Consider the following 19,628-nt stretch of genomic DNA (forward strand, 5'->3'; position numbering starts at 1 on the left):
TGATATGGTTCAGAAAGAGCTGTAAAACTTCAGCTCTATTTTACGAGCAGGCTCTCAGCTGCGGTCCAGACCCTCTGAGCTTCAGACGTAAGGAAAAGTTGAAGAGCCACACAGCGTCAGTGTAGCATTTCATCAGATAAATGGAGGCTAAATGAGGTTTGCTGGATGAGAAGCTTGTGCCCACTGGTTGGCCTGCACGCTGTGGCTCCAAAATGAACGACAGATAACAAAAGCGTTTCTTCTAGTAATTAGACGTCCACTCTTACCTGCAATCGCTCCGACGCAGGCTGCCACATTTTAGTAGATGATACGCTCGATTGTCAGGCTGGAAACAAGGATAGTCCAGCTATAACATCTGCTCGCTGGCGGCGCTTTCTCGCTCCGTCTGTCTCCTCCACCAATCCCGAGGAAAAAAATACAGATACAGTGAATTCCAACGGTGCGCAAGAACGAAACTCCGCCTGCGAAAACACGCACGGGCTCTTTTCTTTCTTTCTCTCCCCCTTTTTCTCTGTCCCTCTGTGTGTCCTCCGCCCCCTCTCTCGACTGCTGTTGTTTTCAGACTGTGAACGGCAGAGGGCGTTAAAGTCACCATGAAATCACACTCTTTTTTTCTTTTATTTAATGTAATATTGCAGTACTTATATAAAAGATTATCTATGTACATCATTGTTATTATTTTTTAAATGATGTGCCTCATAATGTTTATTCAAATAACTTCCCCTCCTTCTTGCAGCGACATCTCTTTTCTCTGATGACGTGTTTACCGGCGCGAGGGCGGGACCACCTGTCACTCAACCACAACGATCCAATCAAGTCCCGCCTAGCATTTTTTTAATCCAATAAGCAATTTCAATCGGATATACGTCACAATAGAAAACAAAAGACTTTCTCAATTTCTGTTTAATGCCGAGTTTAACTGCATTTCTTTCAGTCCACAAAAGTTGTTCCTAGCATTTCATTAAAATATGCCCGCATATTTTGATACTGTGTGGAATACAAATTGATATTACCTGCATTAGTCGCTGACCAGCTGCACACAAATTCAAAATTGCTTTGTTGATGGTAGAGGAGGTATAGCAAAGGCCTTGAAAGATGATTTAAGAGGAATATCTTTGCGATATAAAAAATGTAAAAATATATGTATATTTATTAATTTTATTTGTAAAGTTGGCATCTCCTACAGCATATAACATGTAGGTACGGAAGAGGATTAGGGCCAAGCAATAATAAAAAAATTAAACCATCTCGAGATTAAAGTTGTTAAATTTCGAGAAAAAACTCGTTAAATTTCGAGAAAAAAGTCAAAATAAAATGTTGAGAATAAACTCGTTAAATTACGAGAAAAAACTCGTTAAATTTCGAGAAAAAGGTTGAGATAAAATGTTGAGAATAAACTCGTTAAATTACGAGAAAAAACTCGTTAAATTTCGAGAAAAAGGTTGAGATAAAATGTTGAGAATAAACTCGTTAAATTACGAGAAAAAAATGTGTTAAATTTCGAGAAAAAAGTCTAGATAAAACATTGAGAATAAAGTCATTAAATTACGAGAAAAAAGTAGTTAAATTACGAGAACAAATTCGTTAAATTATGAGAAAAATGTTGTTAAATTTCAAGAAAAAAGTCGAGATAAAATGTTGAGAATAAAGTCATTAAATTACGAGAAAAAAAGTAGTTAAATTACGAGAACAAATTCGTTAAATTATGAGAAAAATGTCGTTAAATTTCGAGAAAAAAGTCGAGATAAAATTTTGAGAATAAACTTGTTAAATTACGAATTTGTTCTCGTAATCTAACGACTTTTTTCTCGTAATTTAACGAGTTTATTCTCAACATTTTATCTTGACTTTTTTCTCAAAATTTACCGAGTTTTTTCTCGTAATTTAACGAGTTTATTCTCAACATTTTATCTCGACTTTTTTCTCGAAATTTAATGAGTTTATTTTCAACATTTTATTTCGACTTTTTTCTCGAAATTTAACGAGTTTTTCTTGAAATTTAACAACTTTAATCTCAAGATGGTTTTATTTTTTTATTATTGCTTGGCCCTAATCCTCTTCCGTATGTAGGCCATTCAACAGTTTTCAACAAAACTTGAAAAGATTCAGACAATTATGAAATTCAATTTATGAAACAACAACAATGGAAAAGGCCAAAATATGTTGTAACATTTCAACATATAAAAATTTTTGCCCCAAACTAACATTTATGAAGAATGACCAAAAAAAAAAAAAAAATCCTTGTCTTCATGGATCACAGTGTTCACTTGTTTTTTCAACAGCTATAGCAAAATTATATTACATTTTTTGTTAGGAAAAGATGCAAATATATATAGAGAGAGAAATCAGGCATTTATGACCTTACGACAACTAGCCCCAGTCTCCCCTACATGAAAAGTTTAATTATGATTTGGAAAGACTGAAATTTATAACCAGGCATAAGCTTTCAAAGCAGATGTCCACTGAATGAAGGGGTGTGATTCAGTGACTCAAAGAGAAGCGGTGTGGTAAAACCAGACCTTCTGAAACCCTCATGATGTCACAGGTCAGAGATTGACCCTACTACCTGTCTATAAACGGTGTGTTAAATTGGGATTTTCCAGGATTTACAAAGCAGTTAAACCACCATATCTGCTTTACACCCATAGCCCACACATTCAGGGTGCGGATTTGATGCACCTGTACAAATCTCTCATTCATACACATATTTTTACCCATACATAATTTATGTATTTTACCCATACATCAATGCTTTTTTTTTCTTTTCAAAAGCACTTTTAATATTTTAGTGGTAAAACTTTTTTTTTTTTTTTTTACACTTATTGTATATGTGTATTTTTCTGTTAACTTTATAAGCATTCACCTTCATCCTTAAGCCATTGCGTTGTTCTTTTGGCATGGTGAATGACCTGCCCATCATCAGCTTTCTATAGCAGAGGGACGCAAACGTTCCTCAAGAATTTGGATGAAATTGGCAGCATCCATTTTCCCTTCAGTCCTGACCAATCGCCCAATCCCTGCTGAAGTAACACCCCTACAACATAATGCTGCCACCACCATGCTTCACAGTAGGTATGATGTGTTCTGGGTGGTGTGCTGTGTTTGCTTTTCACCAAACACTGCGCTTGGAGTTCAGTCCAAAAAGGTCAATTTTGGTCTCATCAGACCATAACACCTTTTGCCAGATGGCATCTTCCAGGTGTGTTTTTACTAGACAGTGTGGCACAAAGGCTTCTTTCTTGCCACCCTGCCATACAGGCCAGCTTTGTGTAAAGCTTGTGAGATTGATGTCACATGCGCAGACCGATCAGTCCCAGCATAAAGCAATGGTAGTCCTTCAAAGCTGTCTTTAGCCTCCTGGAAGCTTCTCTGATCAGTGTCCTCCTGGCTCGGTCATCCAGGCAATGTGTTGGCAGTGCCATACACTTTCCACTTCTTAATGATGCTCTGAACAGAAGGATATGGGAAAATGTCCCCTTGGGGTAAAACACCCCCCTACTGTTTTTCCCAAAATAACCACTAGATAAAGTGAAGATACATTTTTGTTGTTGCTACGGACTAAGTTGACAAGAGAGATGTAGAAGTATTAACTGTGAAGCTTACACTGGTGAAATACAACAGAGAAAACAGATTTTATGGTAAATGATCTAATTTTCAGCAGTAAGAACAAGTGTTTTAAAGCTTGTTATTTTGCAGAACATCATAGTTACATATGATATGAGAACAGTAAGGCCTGTAGTGAAGGAATACATGTTATTTAAAGAAAATATAATTATATTTTCAGAATGACATAATTGTTTGTATTTTTTTTTTTTCCTAGTCTGTGGGCTAAAGGGGGGCATCACTTTCCACTATCATAATTACTGTATGTTACCATGTTCTGAACCTTACATCCTTCCATCAAATGTAATCTAACTAGGTGGTTTAATAAAAATATTTGGACTTTATATTTAAAAGTTACCTTAAGTTAGCATCAGTTAAAGGTGTAATATGTAATATTTTTGCAGTAAAATATCCAAAAACCACTAGGCCAGTGTTATATATTTTGTTATCAAATAGTTATCAACTATTTGTAAATCGTGAGAAAATTGCAATTTTAATAAAGGCTCTGGGACGTGTGAGGAGTCGTCTGTCAATTGCGTCATACCCGTGTTAACCCTTGGTTTCCGGTTTTATTTTGTAGAAACCATGGAAACACCACTTTTGATGCACGTTTTAATAGACAAGGGAACAACTGTTTTGATATATTTATAGACAGAAAACTAATTGTTGTTATATAGCTCAACAAGTTTAGTCTTATTGTTTGAATCTAATTTTCTTGATTTTTTGTGAGTACCATGCTTTACCATGCCTCAGAGAAAAACACTATTTTGTCAAGTAGCTAACATAGCATAATCAGATGCAGCTTTATTTTTAGTAACAGTAATGCAGCATTTTCTCCATCATAGAATATTTTAAAATTAATAGCATGTCATTTATCAACTCAAGCCATCCAGCATTTAATATGATATTGTAAAATCGATCTATCTTACTGAAGTGTGTAACAGTGTCTCACAGCAGCCGCCGAGTGAGCGCACAGAGTAACTTTATAACATTTTCAACAGACTCAAATGTATTTAATATGATAAACAGAGCTGCGTTATCTCATACTCATGACCGGAAAAGCAGAAGCAGCGCCGGCGACTGTGTCATAATAAAAGTCCCGCTGCTCGCGGCGTGTGTTGCGCAATCGCTCCAGCGGCCTCGTTCAACTCCACAACACTCGCTCCTGCTCTGCTTCATACTACAGTAATGTTAATAATCGCATCCATGAACATGATTTCTTCCCGAGTCCTATCCCGATTCTTTTCCACCGGCCGTTGAGGTGAAGACCACATATCCTAAGATTCCGCTCTCAAACTTGGCATCATCAAGCTACGCTTTTGTTTTGAAGCGACCTCTAGCGGACATAATTCTTACATACTGCACCTTTAACTAGCCAGTTAGCATCAGCTAACAATATTTTTCAAATAATAGGCTGATTTTCAGCATGGTTCATTAATAAATATTCATATTTATCTACTGTTATTTTTTGCTTGTCTTTTTAATTTTAAGCTAAAATTGCTTGTACTCTGATTTTGCTGTAAATGTATAAAGAAAATTGCTTTCTCAGAATGGGGGCATTTTACCCCATGGTGCAATTAACCTGGTGTTTGACCTGAAAGTTGATTGGTTGCACCTGAGCAAGTTTATAATGGTATACTTTAAGGCCCTGTCCACATAAACATGTTTTTTTTTTTTGAAAACTGCAGCTTTTTCTATGTGGTGTGGCCGTTCATCCACACGCAAACGCAGTATTAGGTCACTGAAACTGAACATTTTTGAAAACTCCTACCAGGGTGAAGATTTTCAGAAACTCTGGTTGCGGTGTTGTCGTGTTGCCGGTGAAACAGGAGATTTTGGCTTGTGACGTCGGAGTGCGTGCTGTTATCTCCTTTGTTTGACGTCAGATTGTGCGCCACTATCTAATTTGTTTGTATGAGGAGAGTCACCAAAAAATTGCTGCTAATAACCTTTTTTCAGGCTTCTGATTGGCCAACATGGCTTTACGGTTAGGGTTATATTGCCACCTGTTCATTTGGCATGCTCTTGACAGTGTGTTTTTGCTTGTGTGGACAAGATTTTATTTCTTTTTTTTTTAAGGAGGAAAAACTCTGTTTATAAAAATACCTATGTACGTGTGGCCTAAGGAACTGATCACTTTACCAAACCAGGTATTTCACCAACTAATTTTTCACAGAATATTTTAAAATGTTATTTTCACTTTGATGATGAGGGTTATAATGTGTACATACAGCTCAAAAAAGTTCAAATTAATCAATTTATTTATATATTTATTTTATTTTCCAGGGTATATGATGACTTTCTTTCAGCACTGTATGTAGCTGAACAAAGGCACTGATCTCTGTTCTGAACCAGAAACTGCTTATAATAGACATCCACAGAAAAGAGCAAACACAGAGGTCAAATAAACACTTGAGGGGGTCAAAGGGGGCCTTAGTCTTTCTCTGCGGTCAAAGCCATCAAAAGTGTGTTTTTTCTTCCTTGCAGTTGGGTGACTTCTGAGTGGCCAGAGCGTCATCATGATGCACCATTCTTGCAGATGTTTACTTTCAGAACATCTGGAGCCCACACAAGGTCACTGAAGGGTTTAGGACATCGTTTGAACTCCATATAAGGGCACGGCCAGCTGGGGGACATTCCATGTGCAGACAGTCAAAGGCATTCCGGCTGTGGAAAACACATCCTCTCGTACGCTTACCGTCTGCGTCTGAGTGTGTGTTTCTCATCTTGAGACACGAGACATGATTGCAACACTGAATGGTTTTACAAATGTCAAGTTTCAAAGTGCACTACACAGAAAGTGCTTATGAGTTTGGACTGTTTGGAGAGATAAAGTGTTTGTGTGTGTGTATGAGACTTACCATCTGTTCTTTGGTTTAAAGAAAACACTTCTGATCTTTCAAAACGTCTTGTTCCCTGCGATATGAAGTTACTCATAGTGCTCCCTTATCTACAATTAAATATCTTCTATGTGTACCAGTCACTTACATACCACAGTGAGTAATTCAGATTTTATTACGAGAAACATCCATCATGATGTGTAGTTTTAAGGTATATCTCATTTACTGTAATTATAATGATTTCACTTTTTTAACTTTAGTTAGTGTGTAATGTTGCTGTTTACAGAATTCTTTTACAGAATTTGCTATTTAAGGACTACAACAAACGACTGGTATGGACTACAATGTGCTTCTTTCTGGGTTGGTGACATCACAAACCCTAAAATTTACATAAACCCCGCCCCCGAGAACACACAACAAAGGGGTTGATTCCATGTTGGGCTGCTTTAGAGAAGAGGAAGAGTTGTTGTAGTAGAGTGTTGTTATCGTACCGTCATTTTACGCCAGACTGCTTCACAAACGAGGGTCAATTCAACGCTGGATTTGCACAAAAGATTAACATGACGGCACATGCTCGTCGATGAGTTGAATCAACTCCACAGCAACTACATAAATTTATCCACTAACCATTCAGAAACGTCCAGTTTCATTCTAAAAGTTGTAACTTCTTCCTGAGTCTCTCCATCAGTGTCGACTCCGGTTTGAACAATGTAAGGCTGAACACCGTTACTGACAATCCTCATTTTGGCTGCGTGAGATTCTCCAACTTTGTTGTTTTTGAGCAACTGAAGCATGAGCTGTTAAAGCTCCGCCCTCTTCTGGAAAGGGGGCCGGGAGCAGCAGCTCATTTGCATTTAAAGGGACACACACAAAAACGGCATGTTTTTGCTCACACCCAAATAGCGGCAAATTTGACAAGCTATAATAAATGATCTGTGGGGGATTTTGAGCTGAAACTTCACAGACACATTCTGGGGACACCAGAGACATCTTGAAAAAGGGGCATTATAGGTCCCCTTTAAACATCCAAGCATTAAAACAGGCTTTAGGGTTTCACTTGAACTTTTATTAGTATACATCATTCCACATATATAACCAAATGGGTGTTATCTTTTATCTAACAAAAACTGTGCTTGGGTTAGAAGCTCCCCTTCAGTACTGATCCTAGACCAGTTTATAACACCAACAGCATTAAAGAGTTCATTCACCTAAAGATAAATCACCCTCATGATGCTCATTTCCTATCTTCTGTAGGACACTTAAACAGGATAATTGAAAAATGTCCAAGCTGCTCTTTTCCATAAAACAAAGGTGAATTGTGATTAGGATTGCAAAGTTTCCATAAACTTTACAGGATTTTTGGGAAATTTTCGGAAACTTTTGGAAAGTTTCTGAAAATTTAGCAGAAATTTTCAGCCTCTATGCAACCCTAACCGTGATATATTGTCAAGCTCCAAAATGGACAAAAACACAGTAAAAGTGCCAAAAAGTCATACAATCAATGTCAATCCACTATAGCGCCTAATCTCATTCACCCTTTCTTTCAATTCAAAACATTAAATGAGATCAGCCATAAGAATCATTTACGATATCATTCAAACCAAACTTGGCACAATGTTTCAATACTCACAAACATGAATGAGATTTGAAAGCTATGGCAGATTTTTGGTAAACACCTTGCTTTCAATCTGCTTATGACATGGCTTCAGATTACCTTGAATATAGTGCATCATATAGACATGTTTTTTTCGAGCACTTTCATTGCAAGGAAAAGAGCAGCTTAACATTCACTTAAATAACTCCTTTTGTGTTTCACAGAATAAAGAAAATGCCAGTTTGGAACAACATAAGGGAAATTCATTTTAGTAAAACTATCATTTTATTTCAGCCATTAAAAGGCATCAAAACTAGTTTCAGATCAGCTACAGAGGGAAACTATCCTAGTAAACAGTCGATTATGTCTTAAGTGAACGTAAACAGTTGAGAAATAAAACACTTGTACAGTATGAGACAGTACTGGATCTGTGCATTAGGCCTTAAAGTGACAGCAGACTAATAAACCTGCTGCTGTCTGTGTTTGTCTTTTGTTGGTTCGTTAACATTAAAAACAAAGAAAAAAAAAATCACTCACTGCTCTTGACTGAATAACTTTTGTAACTTTAATAGGGATTCATCTATGTATAATTTATACAGTGAAGACTATCCAGTGTTATTCATTTTAGTCAAACTATCATTTTATTTCAGCCATTAAAAGGCATCAAAACTAGTTTCAGATCAGCTACAGAGGGAAACTTCTACCCATCTATACTAAGCAAGAGGATAACCATAGGAATACAATGAGTATAAGTAGGAGCAGATATGGAAGATAAGAGCAAGAGAGATGGGTAGAATGAAAACATCTTATGAGTACCACTCCAGCCAGATGCAAATGAAGAGAGAGAAAGAGAGCTGGAACCCATTGCAGGAACACCAGAAGCGAGCGGCAGAAATATGCTGGTCTTAACCAGACTCCAGGACCTGGCAGAGACACTTCTCTTGTTCCAGTACTCTTACCGTGAGCTCACTAATGTCTCAGCAGATACTAATGAGGAAGGTAATCTTATTCTTGGCTGCTATTTTTAAGTCTGTTTCTATGCCAGTAAACATTCTGTACGGTTTGAAAGTTTCAAAGTTTCCTAAGAATTCTCAGTGCACATTATTTTCTCTACAACTTCCATTACGTAGGGAGCATTTTCAGTTCTCAATTTTTCCATTGCGTTTCAATCTTACACTGATTATGCTTAACAACCTGACAACATGTAAGGCCATGTAAATGCCATACGCTGTGTCCTATTATCGGGTAAAAGTCAAAAAACTAACTGGCACACTTAGATTTTTGCTCATTACTCCGATTTTATTGGTGTTCTGGCGGTTTATTCAATATGCGCATGTCTATTTACATGTGGACGTCAACACCAAAGTACCCGTAACACATCACGTCATTTCTTTCAACATGCGGACAGGAGAGGTATCAGTCAATAAATGTGGAAAAAGTAACTTGCGTCACTTATTTGAAAAAGTAACTTAAATATTTTGTTGTAAATTGAAGAAATAATGTGTTACTTTACTAGTTACTTGAAAAAAGTAATCTGATTACGTAACTGAAGTTACTTGTAATGCGTTACCCCCACACTGGTTATTAGCATTTTGCTATCCGAGTAAATGGACTCATTGGTTTTTTTTGACACTCACTGGTAATTTGCAGTCACATTAGCGAAATTTAGGTGAGATTTTGCAGCCAAAAAAGGTTGTTTGCTAATATCGTGGCGATGTATGAATGTCCCTTTTAAAGCAAGCAACTTTCTGTTAGAATTCGTGTGATCAACCTGAAAACAAGCGAAATCTGCATCGGGAACGTGGAACTCCCAACTGTACGAATTACTGGTTGCTAGGATGTTCTGGATGGTTACTTAAAGTCAAAAGAGTCCCAACTGCACGAATTCCTTTTGAAATGACTGGATTTCACCCGTGAAATTTCGCAGAGCAGCGGTAAATGTGACCGCATCTTAAGGAGCTTTAAAGATGTACTGGAACAGAGATGTCTTTAAGTTACATTCCATAAAATACTATAAACAGGAGTCCTAGTTTATTACTTACTCAGTGAAACGACACCATCAAATATTACTTACAAAAGCACTTGTGCTGCCTTCACATGGACAGTGGTATCGTAGGACTTTGCTAACACCAAGTTTATGACACAAAAGAGGCCACAATGAACAAGAAGAAATAAACAGCAAACAACAATGTACATAAGGTTACAGAGTAATGCCAAACCATTGATCCTATCCATGCACCAGTAAGGCAACCTACATCATCTTATCTTTTAATTCATCTGTATAAAGTTACAGTTTAACTGTGCTATGAGCTCTATTACTCCTAATTCTACAGATTTTGCTTTGGAGTGCTGCTATCATATTTGTAATCAGAGTCTAGAGGGTGGCAGGGTTCGGTTGAACACCCCCCTCACGCACATTTTGCAATGTAGTTTGTTATTAATTTACTCATATTCCACGAAACATTTCCGTCCGCAAACAAAGTACATTTGTTTGGAACTATTCCATTAAACTAATTCTGTGCAGCACCCCTTGTGCCTGATATTAATTAAAAGCTTCATGGTTTGCAATGGTAAAATATATCAATTTCAAATGATTTTTTCATTTTTTAAACCTATTCTCTGGAAATAAATACTGAACGGGTTGGCTCATTTTAAAGGCTGGAACAGTGGCTGTGTGTATGCGGTGTGTGTGTGTATGTGCTGATGTATTGCCTCACAAATCTTTAGTTTTAATGAGTGCAACTAGAGGCTTGTCATCAGGGCTGTAATCTTCATAACTGATGGGAGTCGCATCATACATCGCAGGTCTAGATTTCTTCCCAAACCTGTAATTCAAACAAAGGAACAGTCTCATTTTCTCATGCATTAGGTTGTATGCAGGGCCTAAAATGAACACTCGCCAAAAGTATATGAAACGGCGTCAATCGCCAGTTGGCCGGTAACATTTTTTTGAATTCTAACAATGCAATGTTGTGAGAACATGAACGTTAATGAAACGTGAATGACACTCGGGACAGTTGAAGGGCCAGTGCTGTATCGTCATGAAAGTCTTGCCAATTTAAATATTCAAGTATGAGAAGATGTGACAGGGAACTCAATTCCTTACTCGCACACTGTGCGGTAGTTTAAAGATCTGAAGCGCGCCCAGAAAGCTGTGTCTCAGACAGTGTGTGAATACTAAATTTAGCTCTCTTTCACGTCTTCTTGCACTTGAATGGACAATTTCACACAAAATTATGTCAGAAAATGCCTGTCTAGGCAAGTATCCTAGTAAACATAGTCAATTATGTCTTAAGTGAACGTAAACAGTTGAGAAAGAAAACACTTGTACAGTATGAGACAGTACTGGATCTGTGCATTAGGCCTTAAAGTGACAGCAGCCTAATAAACCTGCTGCTGTCTGTGTTTGTTTTTAATGTTAATGAAACAACAAAAGTCAAAGAAAAAAAAAAAAATCACTCACTGCTCTTGACTGAATAACTTTTGTAACTTTAATAGGGAGTCATCTAAGTATAATTTATACAGTGAAGACTATCCAGTGTTATTTTACATTTGATTACTTTATTAAATTTCTGTACCTGAAAACCTACCTGAAAAGCACTGTTCATTTCATTTGTATCTTTGCTCTATTGGATTTACTTGTGCTATTGCATGTAAATTCTTTTCTTTTTTTTTTTCTTTTTTACTGTTTACTTGTCTTTAATAATGTTTTAAATTTATATTAGGCTAGTAGTTTTAGCTGTGGTACCGAAAATGGAATAGAGAATTGTGGAATTTTCACTGGTATCTAAAATTTTGTTTTCATAACTGCTTGTTTTTGCAAAAACAGTTTAATGGCTGGTAAAAAATATTTATGGGTGGTAAATTGGCAGGTTTGGCAAAAAGTTAGTTTTAGGCCCTGGTTGTATGTATGGGTAGATGCAGCATTAAAGGATTAGTTAACTTCAGAATTAAAATTTCCTGATAATTTAGTCACCTCCATATCATCCAATGACATATCATCATGTTTATGTCTTTCTTTCTTCAGTCGAAAAGAAATTAATGCAGCTGCAAAGGGCTCTACACGATCCCAGATGAGGAATAAGAGAAATGAATGGCCAATTTCTAAAAAATAAAAATGTAAATATATTTAAAAATATATATAAAAAATATATTTTTCAACCACAGATGCTTGTCTTGCACTGCTCTGCGATGCACCACGCATTATGTAATCACGTTGAAAAGGTCACATGTGACGTAGATGGAAGTACCGATCCAGTGTCTACATAGCGAACTTGCAAAGCCTAAGTCAAACGGCCTTTACAAAAAAGGGTAAAACAAAGATGTCGAAAGATTTTGAAGTTGGAGGAGAAAATGAGATGGAGTTTTTCACCTTACCGCAGTACTTCCGCCAACGTCACGCATGACCTTTCCAATGTGATTACGTAATGCATGGCACATAACAGAGCAGTGCAAGACGAGCATTTGTGCTTAAAAAATGATAATCGTTTCACTAGATAAAACTCTTATTCCTCATCTGGGATCATGTAGAGCCCTTTGAAGCTGGACTGAAACTGACATTTGGACCTTCAACCCGTTGGTAAATGTTGAAGTCCACTATATGGAGAAAAATTCTGGAATGTTTTCCTCAAAAACCTTAATTTCTTTTCGACTGAAGAAAGAAAGACATCTTGGATGACATGGGGGTGAGTAAATTATCAGGGAATTTTAATTCTGAAGTGAACTAATCCTTTAACATTCTTTGAAATATCTTCTTCTGTGTTTCACAGATGAAAAATTGCATATGTGTGTGTGTGTAATGGTTTACCTTGCGTGGCGAATGGAGGCGATAGCATTGCTGAAATCGCTGTCAATACTGCGGCAGTTGTAAAACTCCTGGTAGGCGTGACGGGACGAGCCCTGGTATTCAATACGGCTGATGCGACAGATGCCAACGATCAGGATGATGAGCATCAAGACAAAAGCGACGCACAGAGCTCCGATAATTATGTACAGAGAGTGACGAGGCATGTTGGTCAGTGAATCCACAGGCTGAGCCATCTTCCACTGCAGATCTAAGACAGGAAATGAGAGGAGGAAAATTATAATAATGATAAAAGTGAGAAAAGAAAATGCGATTGAGTGTTTTGCTTTGAAAAACTGTTTGGTGGGTTGCTAGGGCATTGCTAGGTGGTTGCTCAAAAAAATCTAGTTTATATATATATTTTGCAGTTTAGCTGATAAAATGCTTTAATAACAAGCACAGACAAGTGTCAGCTAGCAAGGACATACGCACAGCCGTAAACACGGTGTATTCATGAAAATCTCTGAATGGTGAGAGAGTCACGTGGCTCCGCCTCCCCACACGTCACAGTCGTCCTGTTTCTCCCTGGTGCCATTATGAGCCGGCAGAGCGTGACGAGGCTCACAGGAAGTTAATGGTGCCTAGTCACAGCTGCCATAAAAGGCAGTAGCACGTCACTCCTCGGGGAACCGCTCTCTACCCCTGTGCATACATAATGGTGTCCTTGAGGCCTATGTCGTGACGGAGAAATGACTGAACTGCAGAGCACACCATGTCCCTTTAAGTCACTACCCCATGGACACTTTTTATGGTCACACTTTATATAAGGCATTTTTGTAGTTACATAAAACTGTGTTAGGTAGAATGTATGGTTAAACTTTATTTTAAAGGTGTCCTTGTTACAGTGTATATCACAGAGTGATATTAAAGGTGCCCTAGAATCAAAAATTGAATTTACCTCGGCATAGTTGAATAACAAGAGTTCAGTACATGGAAAAGACATACATTGAGTTTCAAACTCCATTGTTTCCTCCTCCTTATATAAATCTCATTTGTTTAAAAGACCTCCGGAAAACAGGCGAATCTCAACATAACACCGACTGTTACGTAACAGTCGGGATCATTAATATGTACGCCCCCAATATTTGCATATGCCAGCTCATGTTCAAGGCATTACACAAGGGCAGCCAGTATTAACGTCTGGATCTGTGCACAGCTGAATCATCAGACTAGGTAAGCAAGCAAGAACAATAGCGAAAAATGGCAGATGGAGCAATAATAACTGACATGATCCATGATTACATGATATTTTTAGTGATATTTGTAAATTGTCTTTCTAAATGTTTTGTTAGCATGTTGCTAATGTACTGTTAAATGTGGTTAAAGTTACCATCGTTTATTACTGTATTCACGGAGACAAGAGCCGTCGCTATTTTCATTTTTAAACACTTGCAGTCTGTATAATTCATAAACACAACTTCATTCTTTATAAATCTCTCCAACAGTGTAGCATTAGCCCGTTAGCCACAGAGCACAGCCTCAAACTCATTCAGAATCAAATGTAAACATCCAAATAAATACTGTACTTACATGATCTGATGCATGCATGCAGCATGCATGACGAACATCTTGTAAAGATCCATTTTAGGGGTATATTAGCTGTGTGAACTTTGTTTATGCACTGTATTATAGTCGAGAGCTCAGGGGGCAGGGAGTGAGAGATTTAAAGGGGCCACGCAGCCTGAATCGGCGCATAGTTAATGATGCCCCAAAATAGACAGTTAAAAAAATTAATTTAAAAAAATCTATGGGGTATTTTGAGCTGAAACTTCACAGACACATTCAGGGGACACCTTAGACTAATATTACATCTTTTGAAAAGACGTTCTACGGCACCTTTAACCAATAACATGTACTTACTATATAATTAGGGTTAGTTCTTGTAATTATTCATCATTTACTGTTATAACGGTAAGATGTGTAACAGGGACACTGTAAAATAAAGTGTATTATGTTGTTCATGTCATAATGCAAATTGCCATTGAGGGAACCTATGGGTAAGGGTAGTTAAAGTAACTTAATATAAAGTGGGAATTGTTTATTAATATGTGTTTTCACTGTAAATAATAAAATTCTATCTGGTGGAAATTTGTTTCCTCCATATTTCTCTCCTTGTCATAATTGTGAGAGTTGTTGTGAGTAGATCAGAAGGTCAACGTAAACTTACGGATTTCACAGCTTCCGCCAACCCAGCCGGGAGGACAATGACAGGTGTAGCCATTTGATTGGTCGATGCAGGTGCCGCCATGGTGACAGGGGTTACTCTCACACTCGTTGACGTCAACCTCACAGTTCTCACCTACAAGGAGATAAAAAGGTGTGTTTGAAACAGAATACAGACCTACTACCACCAGTCCCCTCAGAAAACACAATAACTATAGGTGCAGCCCAATTTGCATACTTGTGCACTATTCTGCGCCATTTTGTAGTATAAATATTGCGAGCAGTGTGTTCACACTGAAAATCCCAAAAAGAAAAAGTGCACTTTAAGTAACCGGATGATCTACATATTCGACTGAAAAAAGGAGTGTGGAATGTTGAAGTGTGTCCCAATTCGCATACTTATGCACTATTCTATGCTGTTTTGTTGTATAAATAGCACAAGTAGAGTGTTCAAACTTGAAATTCCAAATAAAAAAGTGGGAATATTTATTTTACAGTCCTGTTTCACATGAACATACTATGTACTTATTGTAGTAATGACACTAATGACACTAACTAGGTACTACCCCTAAACCTTAACTATGTAGTTACCTTACACTACTGTGGGTAAGTACACTGTACCAGATCAGCACGGAATGGAACGGTTAAGCAACGAGAACAATTTGGCCTGATGGTAGAAAAGTGGCTCTAGTCTACTGCACACTATACAGTATACACATGTAAAACTATAGTTAGCTTGCAAATAAAATTTGTTATTTTGCAGGTCATATTTTGCAGAAGACAGAAATTGATAATCAGGTTGAGTGTATTTTGTGAAGTTTGCTGTGTTGCAGGGGGACCAGGACCCCAGGGAGCAGTGGAAAATAAATACTAAAAAAAATAAAATAGATAAATAACTAAATTAATTAATTAATTAATACATCTAACAGCATAACAAAGGTACAAAAAGCTATCACTGGGTGGTACCCTATCAAAAACGTACTAATATGCACCTTTTATGTTTTAATATGTACCTTTAAAGGTAATAATCTGCAACTTTTAGGGGTAAATAAGGTACAAATGTGTACCTTCTGAAAGGGTACTGCCCCACTGACAGCTTTTGTACCTATAGCGTGTACTACAGGTAGCAAAAAAGCATAATAATCTTAAAGTAATAGAAACTAAATATTTAGCAAATGATATTTAAATTTTTAAATTTTAGGATGGGGGTCCCTTGCATGAGTATAACAACATTTGTTTTTGTTTTTTTTGCCAACATAAAAGATTGAAAACCACTATATTAGGTCATCTGGGTATTCCATGCATACAGAAAATCAGCATGATTTGCACATTATGCATGTTACATACTGCAGAAACAGTAGAAGTAGTATTCCAAACACAGCCAAAGACACTCATGATCATAAAAACATAACCAAACACTAATATTCACCCATATATCCTGGAGGACACACACAGGATGCGTTTCTTCCTCCACTTTCACAATGTCCTCCATTCTGGCACCTGAGCTTCAGACAGGGGTCTTTATATATCTCACAGTGCTTACCTGAAATAACCCACATCACATCAGTCCTATTAATTATGTCATTTTTCTGGCATTTTTAAACCCAGATGCATTAAATATACATGAAATGTAGACGCAGTCCAGCTAGAGAAGTGAACGCACCTGTGAACTGTGGGGCGCAGATGCACTCGTAGGCATTGATCAGGTCTCTGCATGTGGCGTAGTTCTGACAGGGAGCAGACAAGCATTCATTATACTCCTCCTCACAGTACAGACCATGATAACCTAAGAGGACAGAGAAAAAAATACTACATTATTATCTGTGACAATTAACATATTCACCTCGAATATTCCTGCATTTTGTCCACTAGAGGGCAGTGTTTTGTTTTGATGGGGTTTACAGAATGCAAGCAGGAGCAAACTGAGACAGATGATTATGAGAAAAAAAGGTGTTTTTGTGGGTTTTGTGTGTGTGTGTGTATATATATATACACACATATATATCTTCATGTATATATTTTTTGTAATATTTATATCTAAAAAAAAAATGTGTCTGTGAAGAAACAACACATAATAACATGTCAAGCACAAAATGTCTGAATATGTATGCATTTGGAATACAGCAGGCTACAGAAGCATTTCATGGCATTATTTTCTGGGCATCATTTGGCATTTTTCCTGTGTGCTTCCAATCACAAACACACACACACCTACACACACACACACACATACACACACACACACACACACACACGCACAATGCACACTATTATTAGTTTTGTGTGGCTATGCAGTTGCTAGGGGTTTAAGGGTGGTGGCAAGATGTTTATTTTTTTATTGTAACTAAAAAGAACCCAGCACCAAGTGTCTTTTTTGTTGTTGTCTCTATAAATGTCTCCACTCCCTTCTTCAATATACAATTATGGGAATTTTTTTTTCGTCTATTGTTGCAGCCTCCGGTAGTTAGTTGTCTTTGTCGTTGTTCACTCTCATATATATTTTTTTCAACCATGAAACAACAAGCTGGGCCAGTGTTGCACCTTGTGTAACAACTAATTAGCACAAAAAAGGTTTAGTGGTTTAGAGGTAGTTTAAACTCTGTACTCATTTAAACTAGAGTTGTGCATATCTCTTAAAGGGATAGTGAAAAAAAGCGAAAAAAAAGGGAAAAAAAGAAAATTCTGTCATCATTTACTTACCCTCATGTCGTTCCAAACCCATAAGATTTTCATTTATCTTATAGGAACACAAAAAAGGATCTTTTTGATGAAATCTGAGAGCTTTCTGTTCCTCCATTGACAGTCTACGCAACTACCACACTGTTGTTTCAAAAAGTTCATAAATAGATCATAAAACTAATCCATGTGAATTGAATGGATTAGTCCAAATTTTCTGTAGAGACATGATCACTTTATACGCTAAACAGATTTAATTTCAGGCTTTTATTCACATATAAACATTCATCAGCACACACATAAGTAAACAGAAGCTCAAGCGTGTTCGCATGATATACAAGAACCAATGAGGTTCATTCTCGTGTTAAGCAGCACGTTTGAGCTTCCACAAGACGTTTGTTCTCACGAGTCAAGCAGGTTCAGTTTAGCTTCTGTTTATGTTCACTGATCAATGTTTATATGTGAGTAAAATTAAATTAAATCTGTTCATCATATAAAGTGGTCAAGTCTCTTCAGAAAATATGGACTAAATTGCTCAATTCATTTGGATTCGTTTCTATATGTGAATTATCTCTTTATGAACTTTTTGAAGCATCAACATTTCAGTTGCGAAGCTGTCTATGGAGGGACAGAAATCGCTCATTTCATCAAAAATATCTTAATTTGTGTTCAGAAGATGAACAAAGGTCTTACGGGTTTGGAATTAATGACAGAATTATTATTTTTAGGTGAACTAACCCTATAATTCCCCTTCACAAGTGCTTGTCAACTCAGGCATCTATTGTTGTCCCATCTTCTCCATTTCTTGTTTGACTGTGAAACAGCTAGTGTTGCAACATTGCACAAACTAATAAATGAAAAAAAAAAAAAAAAAAAAAAAAAAAAAAAAAAAATCAAGCCTCGTGTGCGAGGTGAGTGTACAGAGAGCATGTGTTTAAAAAAACATGCTGCACTCGTACAGTGCGTACATGCGTACTATGCTGATGATGAAATTTACATACAGGTGCAGGTCATATAATTAGAATATCATCAAAAAGTTCATTTTTTTTATTATAAATTATTTTTAAAAAATGAAACTTTCATATATTCTAGATTCCTTACATGTAAAGTAAAACATTTCAAAAGTTTTTTTTTTTTTGATGATTAGAGCGTACAGCTCATGAAAGTCCAAAATCCAGTATCTCAAAATATTAGAATATTTCCTAAGATCAATCAAAAAATGGATTTTCAAAACAGAAAAGTTCAAGTTCTTTAAAGTATGTTCATTTGTGCACTCAATACTTGGTCGGCAGCACATATTACAGCAAATGACTTGCTCCTAGCACAAATTACAGCATCAGTGAAGTGTGGCATGGAAGTGATCAGCCTGTGGCACTGCTGAGGCACTATTGAGCCTTCAGATCATTTGTATATTGTTGGATCGACTGTTTCTCATCTTTCTCTTGAAAATATCCCATAGATTCAGGGGTCAGGCATGTTGGCTGGCCAATAAAACACAGTAATATCATGGTCAGCAAACCACTTGGAAGTGGTTTTTGCACTGTGGGCAGGTGCTAAAGTCCTGCTGGAAAAGGAAATCAGCATCTCCATGAAGCTTGTCAGCAGATGGAAGCATAAAGTGCTCCAAAATCTCCTGGAAGATGGCTGCATTGACTTTGCACTTGATAAAACACAATGGACCAACACCAGCAGATGTCACGGCCCCCCCAAATCATTACTGACTTCAGAAACTTCACACTAGACTTCAAGCAGCTTGGATTCTGTGCCTCTCCAGTCTTCCTTCAGACTCTGGGACCATGATTTCAACATGAAATGCAAAATTTACTTTTATCTGAAAAGAGGACTTTCGACCACTGTTCACTGTCCAGTTCTTTTTCTCCTTAGCCCAGGTAAGATGCTTCTGACGTTG

General features: G+C 37.1%; 2 protein-coding genes across 3 annotated transcripts in view; both read right to left on the minus strand.

Moving 5' to 3' along the window:
* pid1 (phosphotyrosine interaction domain containing 1) overlaps positions 1–551 on the minus strand; it is a 35,460-nt gene extending 34,909 nt beyond the window's left edge. The window contains exon 1 of one of the 2 annotated variants that reach the window (XM_048167792.1): positions 267–551. In XM_048167792.1, coding sequence (XP_048023749.1) covers positions 267–296 — 30 coding nt within the window. In that variant the 5' untranslated portion in view covers positions 297–551. The remainder of the gene's footprint in view (positions 1–266) is intronic. The other variant, XM_048167791.1, reaches the window with a different exon arrangement.
* A 6,936-nt stretch (positions 552–7,487) lies between these two features.
* dner (delta/notch-like EGF repeat containing) overlaps positions 7,488–19,628 on the minus strand; it is a 48,602-nt gene continuing 36,461 nt past the window's right edge. The window contains exons 9-13 of the mRNA XM_048168280.1: positions 16,707–16,829; positions 16,473–16,586; positions 15,048–15,179; positions 12,845–13,091; positions 7,488–10,862 (exon numbers count right to left, since the gene is read on the minus strand). Of these exons, the coding sequence (XP_048024237.1) occupies positions 10,751–10,862; positions 12,845–13,091; positions 15,048–15,179; positions 16,473–16,586; positions 16,707–16,829 (728 nt within the window). The 3' untranslated portion in view covers positions 7,488–10,750. The remainder of the gene's footprint in view (positions 10,863–12,844; positions 13,092–15,047; positions 15,180–16,472; positions 16,587–16,706; positions 16,830–19,628) is intronic.

Source organism: Megalobrama amblycephala, linkage group LG19 (assembly GCF_018812025.1).
Source record: "Megalobrama amblycephala isolate DHTTF-2021 linkage group LG19, ASM1881202v1, whole genome shotgun sequence".
Lineage (NCBI taxonomy): Eukaryota > Metazoa > Chordata > Actinopteri > Cypriniformes > Xenocyprididae > Megalobrama > Megalobrama amblycephala.